Source organism: Mastomys coucha, unplaced genomic scaffold (genome assembly GCF_008632895.1).
Source record: "Mastomys coucha isolate ucsf_1 unplaced genomic scaffold, UCSF_Mcou_1 pScaffold15, whole genome shotgun sequence".
Classification (NCBI taxonomy): Eukaryota; Metazoa; Chordata; class Mammalia; order Rodentia; family Muridae; genus Mastomys; species Mastomys coucha.
Window position 1 is genome coordinate 72593844 of NW_022196897.1, and position 13483 is coordinate 72607326.

The 13483-nt window shown below is 33.8% G+C and overlaps 1 protein-coding gene across 1 annotated transcript; it reads right to left on the reverse strand.

Moving 5' to 3' along the window:
* Nucleotides 1–7766: 7766 nt before the first annotated feature.
* LOC116092087 (olfactory receptor 1044-like) lies at nucleotides 7767–8726 on the reverse strand. The gene has a single exon (XM_031373444.1). The coding sequence runs from the start codon at nucleotides 8724–8726 to the stop codon at nucleotides 7767–7769; it is 960 nt and encodes a 319-aa protein (XP_031229304.1).
* Nucleotides 8727–13483: the final 4757 nt, after the last annotated feature.

Consider the following 13483-nt stretch of genomic DNA (forward strand, 5'->3'; position numbering starts at 1 on the left):
GAGCCTACATGAAATCTATGCAGACATCAATAGAAAAGATTGTAATCAACATTTTGACAAGAACATTTTATCTTAATGTAGTGGAACACATTACATTGTTAACATGAAAATTATAGTTGAATTTTAAACTGATTAGCTTGTTCGGAGTCAGAGCAATAGATGATTATGAGGAAGTTATTTTCTGGGAAATGTTTCTCTCCTTCCAAACTGATAGCAGGATAGGAACCAGCTCACTGGTTGAGTCTTTTTCTGAGGTTTCCATTGATTATTTGCCACTCACAAAAACATTAGTTTTTTGAATATTTAAAACAAATATTTTTCAAAAAATATTGACATGTATATAATAAAAAAGATTGTATTCCAAAGGCATCATTATACTTATGTAACATAAACTACATTTTGTTTCCATGAAAACATACAAAATTCTCTTCTTTTACTCTTTATCTCCTACATACCATAGAAAAATTATGATAGCTAAATACATGTTGGAAATCAGAAAGATCCCATGATTTCTAAGAGGTCCTGATCCCGTAAAGGAAACTTTCATTCTGTGTCCTTGTCCAGAAGCAGAATTGGCAAGCCCAGTCTGGGCCTGTAGTCACTGCCTGTAGTCAAGGTCACTCTTTTTCTGAAATTGACTCTTCTCTGTGTTGTGGTTATCAGTCCTAAGGTCACACTGTCTGAGCATCCTGTGTTCTCTTTGGAATTTGTCTAACTTAGCTCTCTGCTGATCTTGGCCTATTCCTCTCTCTATAAATATTTCATAGGATGCTATTTTATTTCAATAAACTTGCTTAGAGTAAGTCATCAGCTGATACAAGACCCTCTGGCCCCAGCTATTTTATTGTGCCTCAATCCTCGATCTTCACAGTGGATACCTTACTGTTTAGGGTCCTTAATCTGTAGATTTCAGTCACTTACATGTTTGCAATTGTCTTAGTAATGCATATGGGTAACATGATGACAAACACTATAATGTGCTTATTGTATATTTATTCTTGTTTGTTTTTTGACAATAATCTCTTGTAAAATACCCATTATACAAATGAAAAAGAAGATTCTCAGAACGTTTCAGTATCTGACATAAGTTTTTAATTCAAATCTGGGCTTCTAACAAGGTCCAGGGCATCTCATGATTATATCTTCTTTATGTTCTCATCTTTCCCCTCAGCAGAGCTCATCCTAAAGAGGACAGAGATGATGTACACATAGAATAAAAGAATAGTCAGAAGGTAGGGAAGAAGGAAGGGAAGGAAGGAAGGAAGGAGGGAAGGAGGGAAGAAAGGAAAGGAAGGAAAGGAAGGGAAGGAAGGAAAAAAGGAAAGGGAGGAAAGGAAGGAAGGGAGGAAGGAAAAGTGGAAAATGTTGAGGTTGTATTTTTTTCCTGTCTATTGTAATGCTAAACTCCCAGGGTGGGAATTTGGGGCTAGACTTGGAGTCTTCTTGTTGGCTCTGTGAGCCTGCCCCCACCTTAATTCTGATTGGTGAATAAAGATTCCAATAGCCAATGGGTGGGTAGAAGAGACATAGGTGGGGTTTAGGTTTTCTCAATTTGGGATCAGAGCTGAAGAGGAAGAGGAAAAACATAAAGGAGGAAGCAGAGGAAGGCGAAAAGGCCATGGGATAAAGCTCAAGAGAACATGGCTCTCAGGGCTGCCCAATTGTAGCCAGTAACACCCCAGATGAAACATAATAAATAGTAAGTAATAAACGTATAGGAAAGCAGATTCTAACAGCTACCTGGCTGTTGTGCTATTTAAAGCTTATTGTAAATATAAAGGCTGTGAGTGTCTCTTTCACTTGGGAACTCAATAATCAAAGGTGTGGTAGAAACCCTGGGCTAGGATTTTTTAAATTTTTGCTACAGCAATATATAAATAACAAGTAAAATTTTAACTAGAAAGGAGGAAATGAATACGAAAAGAGCACAAGCAACAGTCAAAGGGCTACAAAGTGTCTGGGCCAATAATTCCCATCATTGCATGTCTAAAATTGCATGTTCTCTGATTTTTGTGACATAAGTTACAAAATAATCTTCATATGTAAGACATGTTACATGCTCACATCCACTGCACTTATATTTTAAAATAACTCTAAAAAGTATTATTGCTTCTCAAGTGTTTTACTGCAACTTAAAAAGCCTTGTCACTTTTTATGTGACAGATAAACAGAAACACACACACACACTCACACTATATGATATGAACTAAATCAACTTTATTTCATCAGTATTCTACTTTAAGTGCAGTGTCTTCATATATTTACTTGTTCTTTTGGACAATGCTCCTATTCACAAGATAAAATAACATACATATGCTATTATTGTACTTGGTACCTAATCTCATAGACCTCTCACTAGCTCTCTCTCTCTCTCTCTCTCTTTCTCTCTCTCTCTCTCTCTCTCTCTCTTTGAATAGTTAAGATCAAATACGAGAAAACATAAATGGTGTTATAGACATCAACTTAGGGAAATATTATGCAAACAACAATTTGTAGCTCCTGTTTTTCTTTCTGACTAACATATTTAAGTAACTTAGAATGGTTTCTTATGGTAAGATAATTTCTTTGTTTAATTTGAGATGTTTATAGGGAAAGTACAACATGATAGATAATTATTTTCAAAGTTTTCTATTTAAATTTATTTTATAAAAAAGAATTGCATTATAGGGTTTCTACAGATGGCTTGATGCCTAAAGTATTTGCTGGGCAAGCTTTGAGTTCAGATTCTAAATTCCCATATTAGAACCAGGCCTGATTTAAGTATGCACCCATAGTCCTAGCACAGACATAGGAGGATGGAAGACCATCATTGACCAATCAGTCTAACTCGCACTGATAGCTTTAGATTCTCTTATAAATCTGTCTCAGACACACACACAAACACACACACACACACACACACACACACACACACACACACAAGTACTTAATTCTAAACTATCTTTTAACATATAGAATTTTAAATGCATGGAGAAAAATACAGAGCAAGGGACTTTTAAGACTCATATATTTTACTTTGATATGAACAAATGATGGTTAATCATCAATTTAAGGAAACAATTTCAAATATGAAAAAGAAAATTGTGCTTTAGTTTGTAAATCTGCTTGATGATGCCATAAGGATATTTTTAGACATGATCAAGTATTGGAAATGTGTTATGAGCTGTCATACAACATGTAAACATATTCAAACTTATATCTCATATATAGATATGTGACTGTCCAAATCTCAAAGGATTACTGAAGTCACCTTTTCTCATTGCTAAAATGTTTCAATAAAAGTGCAACATAGTCACTCTCTCATAAGGTTTCATTATATATGTTTAATTCCTCCGTTTTTTTCTACCCAAGGCCTATCAATCTTGTTGCCAAATATAGGATAATTTGTTTTATTTCTTTTCTGAAATACTGTTTTACTTTTCCTTATACCTAGAACTTTTATCAACCCCTTTGAACTTATAATCTTGTGAAAAAGAAGAATATATATACATGTACTTGCAAAATTGTATTTGTTTAAATATCATATATTTTTTAATATTGAATCAAAGTCATAAGAAACTCTTATCATCTTCAGGGAAAGTACTACATGTACCCGCTCTTTTCTTTGGATTTCTGCAACATGGTTCTTCAGTAGTTTGCCATTCAATACATGTAAATTGGACAAATTTCTGATCCTAAATCTACATTAATATGATGTCTTGACACGCTGCCTCTCTTACACAAAAGTCAGTGCATTAACTTATTCACTTGTTTCATTTTTAAAATTATAACACAGTGATATCATTTCCCACTTCTCACTTCCATTTCCTCCCTCTAGTAGCTCTTCTTTAAGACTTCTTGCTCGTTTTTTAAATGTATGGCTTCTCTTTTAATTAATCATTGTTATATACATATGTTTATACATGTTTGTTCCTAAGTAAATGCAACTTGCTTTGTCTGTATATGTTTTCAAGGCTGTCCATTTGTTACTAGATAACCAATTTGTGTGATTCTCTGGAAAGACTATTTCTCCCCGCTTTAGCTCTACTTAGGTGGCTGAGGTTCTTTGTGTAGAGTTGAGGTTGTGTTGGGTTTCCTTTGTCTTCATTTGCATGTCTGCTGTCTTCTGTTACCATGATAATATAGCATTAAAAGTTGAAGCTATCTCTTAGTCTCAGTAGAAGGCGCTCCTAGTCTTATTGCTACTTGATATGCTAAGGCTGGTTGATATCCATAGGAAACCTCTCCTTTTCTGAGAAGGGGAGGAGAAGGGTGGTAGGGGTAGGGGATGTGGCAGTGGGGAACTGGGAAGAGAAGAGGAAGGGGAGGCTGAGCTAGGGATGTAAAGTAAATAAATAATTTAATTAATAAAATTAAAAAGAAAAATATTGAGGCTAGTAATTAAATTAGGACAAAACCATGCACTGGTAATTTTGTCCCATATTTGGCTTATTTATTGAAATACAAAATAGAGAGAAACTTCTTCAAGCAGAGATGTAAAATTTTCTTCTTGGTTAAACAATCATGATTTATAAAAGAGGAAAAAATAGTGGAATTTTAAGTCGAGGCATAGGTAGTGTTGCTCTAGTCTACACTTGCTGCTCTAAAGAAAAATGGGTATTAAAAGATAGAATAATAAAAATTGAGGTGTTGACATAGATTACAATCTTTCCTTTATGTGTCTATTCCTTTCACAATAATCTGATAGGTTTTAGAAATCTCAAGTATTTTCCCAACCCAATTAAATTATGCATTTTATATACTATTAAATACATACAAAACTAAAATAGAATAAGAATAAACTTCATTAAAATTAATTTCAGAAAAAAACATTTTAAGTCAAAAGTTTCAGTCTGAAGACTATTAGGATCTTCAATTTTAAAATATTTTCTTTATCACTAATGTCAAAAGCTGTCCATTGAACTTACTTGGAAAACATGTGGTTCTCTTTCTTTGGCAAGTAATGTTTGGGAGGCAACAACCTATGGGCTTTTATTGGTGCCTCTATCCCAAAGGATCTATTTATAAGAATGATGTAAGAAAGATTATCAGGGAAAATTATAGTCTGTGCCCCATTGGTTTCTCAAGACAAGTGAGAGATAATTAATATAATTCTTCCGTTTATAGAAAACACAAATCTCATACTCTATTTTATCACATTTCCCTAATGTTCTAATTTTGAAATTGTCATTTTTCTCTGATTTCCACTGTCATAGTATTGGTTGCTTAGTAACACTGTTTACACTTATCATTGCAAAAAATATAGGGATTATCTTATGATAATTCTTGAAATTCGCATATGATTTGGAAGACCTTAGTCCCAAGAACCTATTTCAGAGGAATATGAAACATAAAGCTCTATTCTTATTAGACAGAATGTTGATTATGGTTGGACAGATTATGCATGTGGATAATCATGTGGATTTCAAAATAGTGATAAAACTTATTTTTTGAAAGTGTGAAGGATTGCATCCTATGATATAATTTTTATAAATCTTTATAAATATAATGCATCCATAGCATATACATTAAAGGTGAAAAAAATGACATGATATAAGTCTCCTACCTAATTTAATCATTCTTCTCTACTAAAAATCAAATTCTGTAGTGGTAAACAGTATGTCAATTCAAAATTGGATATTATAATTTTTAGAGTGTATTGCTTGTTAATGACAGAAAATTAAACTGAAATAAGCCTGAGTGAAACACATAAATATTATTCTGTAACAATATAACTGAAATCTAGCCAGCTCTCAAACTGATTTGTCCCAGATGTTACATATTAGACAAAATTCAAAATTTATAGACCATTCCTCCACTAGGCTTTCTCTAGTAGGTCTAAACTGTAGGTAATTGCCAAGAATTGCACAAATAATTTCAAAACTATTCTTATTATTCAATCTGTAAGTTTATGGTGTTTTTATTGTTGTCCAAACTGAATAAAAATATCTCTATGAACAGAAGACAGTTTTCAGTACAAAAACCTTCATTGAATGTGAGGAAAGGAACTAAAAATCTGCTTCCTTACTTTTTCAGATAAAATGCTTTTGAGGCTTCCATATCTTAAGAAGGTCAATAATAACTGCAGATAGACAATAAGCCCAGGTATATCTTATCATTCAATCGGCAGAGGACAAAGAATGCAAGTTAGTTTCCTCAGAGAACTTAAAATTCCTAAGTGATAAAGCCAGTTAAAACCCTTGGTGTGAGGAAGGTAATTTTTCTCCCAGTTTTGACATGAAGTTAGAAGCCTAAATTATAATGGCATGTTTTGCTCCACACTATGAACTTGCTTCAGTAATAAACATATAAAATGTGATTTTTATATTTGAATAAAATACATTAGACAGATAGTACCCAATTTCCCAATTAATTGAAGATGAGCTATATGTGAAATAGTTTGTTTTAAATCCAATAGTATTCATTTTGAAAATATCCATATATTTGGAAGTAAAAACCTTTACCCAGTAAAGTGAGAAAGGTAAGATTAATTTATTGGTTGCCTCCAAGAAACACAGCTATCTTAAAAAAACAAACAAGCAAACAGCAATGACAACAAAAGCAAAAACATTGGGAAGCCAACAGGTGGAATACCTTTCCTTTAAAATTATCTGCAAGAGGTACTGCAGTCATTATTTTAAAGCCAGAAGAAATACAGCATGTTGAAGAAAGGGCAGAGTTTAGAATTTAAAAGCCCTGGTATGATATTATAGGACAAAGAACCTTCAAAGATGCCACTGAGTTCATTTTCTGTTGGCCATCTATGGCTGTGTATGTGGCTTACCCTTAAGCCTCATTTGTTTCCCCAATGAGACTCACTTGGACAGAACTATTTTTTCATTTGCAAGTGATTATCTGTTGGAGATAGTTTCTAAGTTTGGGATGGGGGCTTGTGTCCAATATTTCTTTCAGCACTAGAACCCCATCTGGTACAGAATCATGCATGACCTTTGCATGCTGCTTCAGTAGCTCTTTTGTATCTAGAAAGCCTTGTTTACTTGAAATTTTCCATCCTTGCTGACTTTTCCCCTGCCCCCTTGGCCATTTATGGAGCATAGTCTTTTTTTTTTTTAATACATATTTTCTTTATTTACACTTCAAATGGTATCTCCTTTCCCAGTTTCCCCTCTGAAAACAAAGAAACAAACAAAAAACCCTGTTCCTCCCCCCTCCTCCTGCTCACCAACCCATCCTCTCTCACTTTCTGATCTTCTTGTTTCTTTTTCTGTGGGAGTCTCTGAATTCTGAGTGGAAGGATTTGGTAGAGACATTTTTATTTTTAATTGAATATAATTTTTGTAATTTTCTTTACACTACAGATTTTGTGTATATGCTATGGCTTCTTGTTTTGTGTTTTTATGGGACATGGAGCATGAGAATAAGGGAGACTCTATATCTGTTTCTTTTGCCTTTTTTGGGCTTCTTTTCCTAATGTTCATTTGTTTTATGCTGTTTCAATGTGTTTTTTTCTATTTTATTATATTCCATTATTATCCCTTTGTTGCCTATTTTTGTATAAGAGACAGAGATGGGATTTACCCAGATAGAAGGGGAAGTGGGGAAGAATTGTGAGGAATCAAGGGTGAGGAACTGCAATCGAAGTATATTGTATGAAAACATCTATTTTCAGTAAAAGAAAAAAATAGTAAAAGAGAAAGAGAGAATATAGAAATGTTGATTTTATAATGAAGAGATCTCTGTTGAACACAAGTATATGACATTAAATTCATTTTATCAATATTGGGAAGAAAAGTCTAAGAATATAAGTCTATGTTTGTTTATTAAAATCATTTCCTTAGTTCTTTAAATATTGAAGTCTGGTTTCTATTGTCCATGACTTTCTTCAGGGCATCTTTCACATCCTTATTCCTGAGGCTGTAGATCAAAGGGTTCAACATGGGGATGATCACTGTGTAGAAGACAGAGGCCATCTTATCTGTATCGAGAGAGTGGTCAGAACTTGGCTGTAAGTACATAAAGATAAGAGTTCCATAGAATATGCTCACAGCCATCATGTGAGAGCTGCAGGTGGAAAAGGCTTTACGTCTTCCTTCAGCTGAGCGCATCCTCAGAATGGCAGAAATAATGAACATGTAGGATACAGATACAATCAGAACAGAAGAAATGAATGTGATTCCAGCACAGGCCAAAATAGACAGCTGCTTGTAGTGAGTATCTGAGCAAGTTAGCCGGAGAAGGGGCATGTCATCACAGTAGAAGTGATTGATGATATTGGACTGGCAATAGGATAGGCGGAAGGTTAAAAGAGTGTGAATCAATGCCATGAGGAAACTGTAGCTATAGGGCACAACTACAAGCTGAATGCAGATTCCAGGGGACATTGTGACCATATAGAGTAGAGGGTTACAAATGGCTGCATATCTATCATATGCCATGGAAGCCAGGAGCAAGCACTCTGATACCATAAATGTGAGAAAGCAGCCTAACTGGGCAGCACATGCATTGAAGGATATCATGTTTTGCTTGTATAAGAAATTCCCAAGCATCTTGGGTGTAATGACAGATGAGTAGCAGAAATCAACAAAAGCCAGGTTGCTGAGGAAGAAGTACATGGGTGTGTTGAGTCTTGCATCTGTTCTAATGACCAAGATCAGTCCCAGATTGCCCATTGCTGTGAAAAGATAGATGAATAGGAATACCACAAAGAGAGGCATCTTTAACTCCTCGCGATCTGTGAGGCCCACAAGAATGAACTCTGTCACCTGGGTGCAGTTTATTTGAGCCATGAGTCTTCAGGACATCTGTAGGTGGAGTAAAGAAAAATTCAAATGAGTTATTTATATTTTAAATGATACAAGGCCTTCTTAGTACTTTATTGTCTCCTAAAAGATATTTTGCCCTAATTTTTCCAGTATTGTAGAGATCGTTATGGTACTTGGATGCTGAATATGGGGTAGATAGCTCAGAGAGTCAGGAACAATTAATTCATGTTGCAGGAGGGGCTTCACTTTCTGTAGTGGTGCTACCACAGATAAATTCTTCCTTCAGTGACTAACTTCTCACCCATCCTCACACAACCAGTTCTAATTTATCTCAATTGGCAATATACAAAAGTTCACTAAGTTCATTTTCTTTTGGCTATCTATGGTTGGGCATGTGGCTTACCCTTAAGCCTCATTTGTTTCCCCAGTGAGACTCACTTGGACAGAACTATTTTTTCATTTGCAAGTGATTATCTGTTGGAGATAGCTTCCAGGTGTGGGATGGGGGCTTGTGTCCAATATAATTGTCAGGAACAATTAATTCATGTTGCAGGAGGGGCTTCACTTTCTGTAGTGGTGCTACCACAGATAAATTCTTCCATCAGTGACTAACTTCTCCCCCATTCTCACACAACCAGTTCTAATTTATCTCAATTGGCAATATAAAAAAAGAAGATATAAATGGAAAAATTGACCCATTGAAAATAGATACAAGTGGGGGAGGGGAGGGGAATTGTAAGGTGGAGATCAAGAGGAAATGAGTACAATTCATTCTATATGGTGATGCATGCATTTAATTCCAGCACTGGGGAGAAAGAGACAGGAGGATCTCTAAGTTGGAGGCTCTACTGTTCTAAAGAGAAAGTTCCAGGACAGTCAGAGCTACAGAGAAGAATCCTATATAGAAAAAAGAAAAAGAAAAGAAAAAAATTGAAGGCATCAGGTAATAAAAATTTAAAAAAGAAGAGTTATTTAAATAAAGTGAATATTTCTCTATTTTTTCTAAATCAATCATTTATTTAAAACTGAGCAGTGAAAAGTCCACATTAGACTATTTTTTGTTTAAAGATTTTGCTCACTATATTCTTATAAATAATTTGTGATTTGTTAAAATGTTAAATATTATTTATGTAATATATTTACAAAGTATACAACCTCTTCTGCAGTTGCAACACTGTTAGAATTTCACCTTGTCTTTGTAGTTGAACATATACAAGTTCATATACCCATATGTAAAGGTAGAAAGAAGAGCTATCTGGAAAGAGAATGGGGTAAAAAAAAAAGCAACGAATGTTGATGGATATGGTCAAAGCATGCACAACACTGTAATAAAATTGTCATTTTAAAAACAAATGATTTCTATGATGAACAAATTCTAATATAATAATGCAACTGCTTTATTGCTCCAATAGTGTTATAAATACAGTTTTGTATTTTCCTTTACTTATAGAAGTAATTTATTTTATAAACATATTCTAGCTTATAGTACTACCTTAAAGATATTTTCATAGTGCAGAACTGAAAGTAGATAACATTGTGGTAGGCACAGCAAATGTGTTCATTTGCTTCATTTTGTTTTACTGTTTTAATATACATACCCTATTTTATGGGTATTTTAAAAATGAAAAGTCTAAGATATAATCAGTGAAATAACATGCAACAATTGTTTTGAGTATCGTTATATCTTGAAATTATTTCTTATTCAAGACTCACACTTATATTCTAAATTGAATATAATGTGGAAGTCATAATTGTGTAAGGCAATATTTGTTTAGAACATACCAACATCTCTATCTACTTTTTCTTTTTCTTTTGTTGTATTGATTTCTTATGAGAGAAAGTCTTGTTGTTTAACCCATGCTAGTCCAAACTCTGAATTTTTAGATCAAGATCTCCTAAGTGATCATACTTGTGGACCATTTAATGTAATCTCTAAAGCACAAGACTAGGAGATGGCAAGAGGAAATGGCTATTCTTGTAATTTAGTATTATTATCTGGAATAGCATTTATATTTGTTTTCCAAGAGATTTGGACATTTTTTATGGATCAATTAACAAGTCATGTCCTTTCATATGTTTTTAAAATGTCTTATTTTTAAATAAAGATTTGAGCTGGCTATGACCTTATTATTTTCTTGTTGCACTTGGAGTTCAGAAGACTTTGTTTTCCTTATCAACAATGCCTATATTTCATAACTGAAGTTTCACATATCTAAATAGTATCATATTTCATTTTTCTTCTGCTACTTTATCATTTTTTTAGTCCTCATATTCCCTTTCTTTGTTAACTCTTTATCTAAAAAGCTAAAACTTTCTTATGAAAACCTACAAATTATTTTAGTCTCTCTAAAATTACTCCATAAAAGTAAAATATATTAGTAAAATAAGAGTATTTGAGTAGTTCTCATCAGTACATTTGAGGCACACTTTTTTCTTTGCAAAGTGTATTTAGTGTCATATTAGTGACATTTGTCTAATATACTCATTGTTAATTTGAATAAAATTATAGGTACCTCAAGGATAAAATTAATTTTCACAGGGATCATAGTTTGGTTCAATGTAAGCTTTGTTTTCCCTAACTTTGTAGCTTGTAAGTAGGTTATTCATATGATGAATTTATACTCAAAATGTTGTATATTATAATTTGTTACCATATATAAAACGTAAGCAAACTAGAGGAAACGCTCTTAATAGTATCTAACAAAAAGAACTCCAGTTTTATTGCAAACAACTGTTTTGTGTTTACTTAATTTCATCTTGTATTAATTCACACAGATACTCTTTCAACCTACCCAGGTAGGATGTTCGTCTGTGTCTCCTCATAGTGTGTACACAGAGTAGTTGGCTGCATGGTTTTGTTTGTGTCTCTGCCCCAGAGGCTCTTACTCCAGAGAATAAGAGAATGAGGTTAACAGAAAAAATGAGAGTCTATGCTCCAGTGGGAGAGGTATTCAAAGAAGGTCTTGTCTCTGAAGAATATATCTATAGTTTCGTGTTCAGTGTAGTGTTTTTAACAAAGGTTCTGATAACTTTTAATAATGTCACTGTAATTAAACAATGTCACTATGTCTTTCTGACTTTGGAAAACAGGTGGAGATTTTAAACTTTTTAAACTTTTCTTTCTTCAACAAATAGCTCTTTATGTAAAAAAAAAAAACTCATCTAATTCTCGGAAGAAGTTACCATCAACAACTCTTTATGTACAAAACACTCTGTAAATCTCTGTGCATGTACTTTGGATTAATGAGTAAAGTCAGAAGATTGTTTAACATAAAAATTACAAGTGTGGGCGATGATTACAAACAAAGCACATCATCCTCAATATAATTAAGCATGCATTTTTGCAAACAAGAATACTAAGCATAGAAATTACAGTTGATTTTTTTTTATTTTCAGTTTCTTTTTGATTGGCATCTAGTACTGATAGATACTAATGGGATTATAAATTGTATTTTAATATAAAAATGCACTGACTAAATACAGCCTCCTCTTATAACTCTGGTATTTCTCCCTTCTTTACATGAGGTAATAAGTTTTCTAATTTCAGTATAAAATTTTTTCTGAGCTGCACGAGAAGGCTTTTATTTAAAAAAAAAGAAGGCTTTTATTTAGTCTGTAAAGTATGAAAACATTCCCAATAATGTGCAGATAAAGGCTGCATAAATAAATATGGAATGACCCTTCTTAGATTGACCTTTACTCAGTAAAGCTAGAAACAAAAAGAACAGAGTTGAATATTTACCAACTTTGTACAATGATTCCCTTTTCAATTTCTGTGAAGAGCTTGCTGTGATAGCATCTAGATTACATAGGAGCAGAGAGGACAAAACCAGTCTTCTGGTTACCTGAAAAGGAAAGAAAAAGAGCCAAAATGAACTCCTTAGTTAGCAACGACCTTGCCCAAAGTCCTTGGACTTCAATATGTTTCATAAATGCTCAAGATGTTGGGCTGGAGAGATGGCTCAGCCATTAAAGCCTAGGCTCACAGCCAAAATTATAAAAAACATTTTTTAATTTCCTTATTTGTGGAAGACTGCAAGGTCATCATGTTTTAGTGTCTGGCTTATTGTACAAAATACAATACATAGCCGTGCTCATAATAGTACAAGTTCAACTTAAGTAACAAATAGAAACAATCTATCTGTCCATCAAAGAATGGTTGCAGAAAACATACACACACACACACACACACACACACATGCACACACACAGGATTTCAACAATGAAAAATGAAATTCTGTTTATGAACATAAAACGAATGACACTGAAAGACATTGCTTTTATTTATGATTCTCCTTTATAGTGTGATAGGGAGTAAATATTAAATGATTAATGAACAGTAAAAGTTGTTTTCCTTTTATTTGGGAACCTATACATTTTATCCAGTGAGTATTATATATATTTTACCTTATGGACTTAATTTATATAATATAGTGATGAAGAAGGAGACTTAGCAAAAGGATATGTGGAATATGGAAAAAATAGAAAAGCTCTCAGCTATGGGGGCTACAGTGGTTTAAATACAGTAGCAGGGATTGCAGTAAATAGCACCAAGAAGAATCACAAAAGTACACTTTGTTAAAAAATGTCATAACAGATCCATTGCCTGGCCACTGCTCTTCTGGCCAGACAGTCAGGTTAGATCCTGTCACCCCAATTCCCCTCCTTGTCCCCTGGGGCATGCTCAACTTCCCTGAGCTAGCTGGGTTCCTCCTACACCCTGATCTCCATTGTCTGGACACCATTCTACTGGCCTCCATCAGGCATGCCTAACAAGAAAC

What these genes read in the sequence shown, in the direction of transcription:
- LOC116092087 (XM_031373444.1), bottom strand. Translation starts at nt 8,726, where the DNA reads ATGGCTCAAATAAACTGCACCCAGGTGACAGAGTTCATTCTTGTGGGC.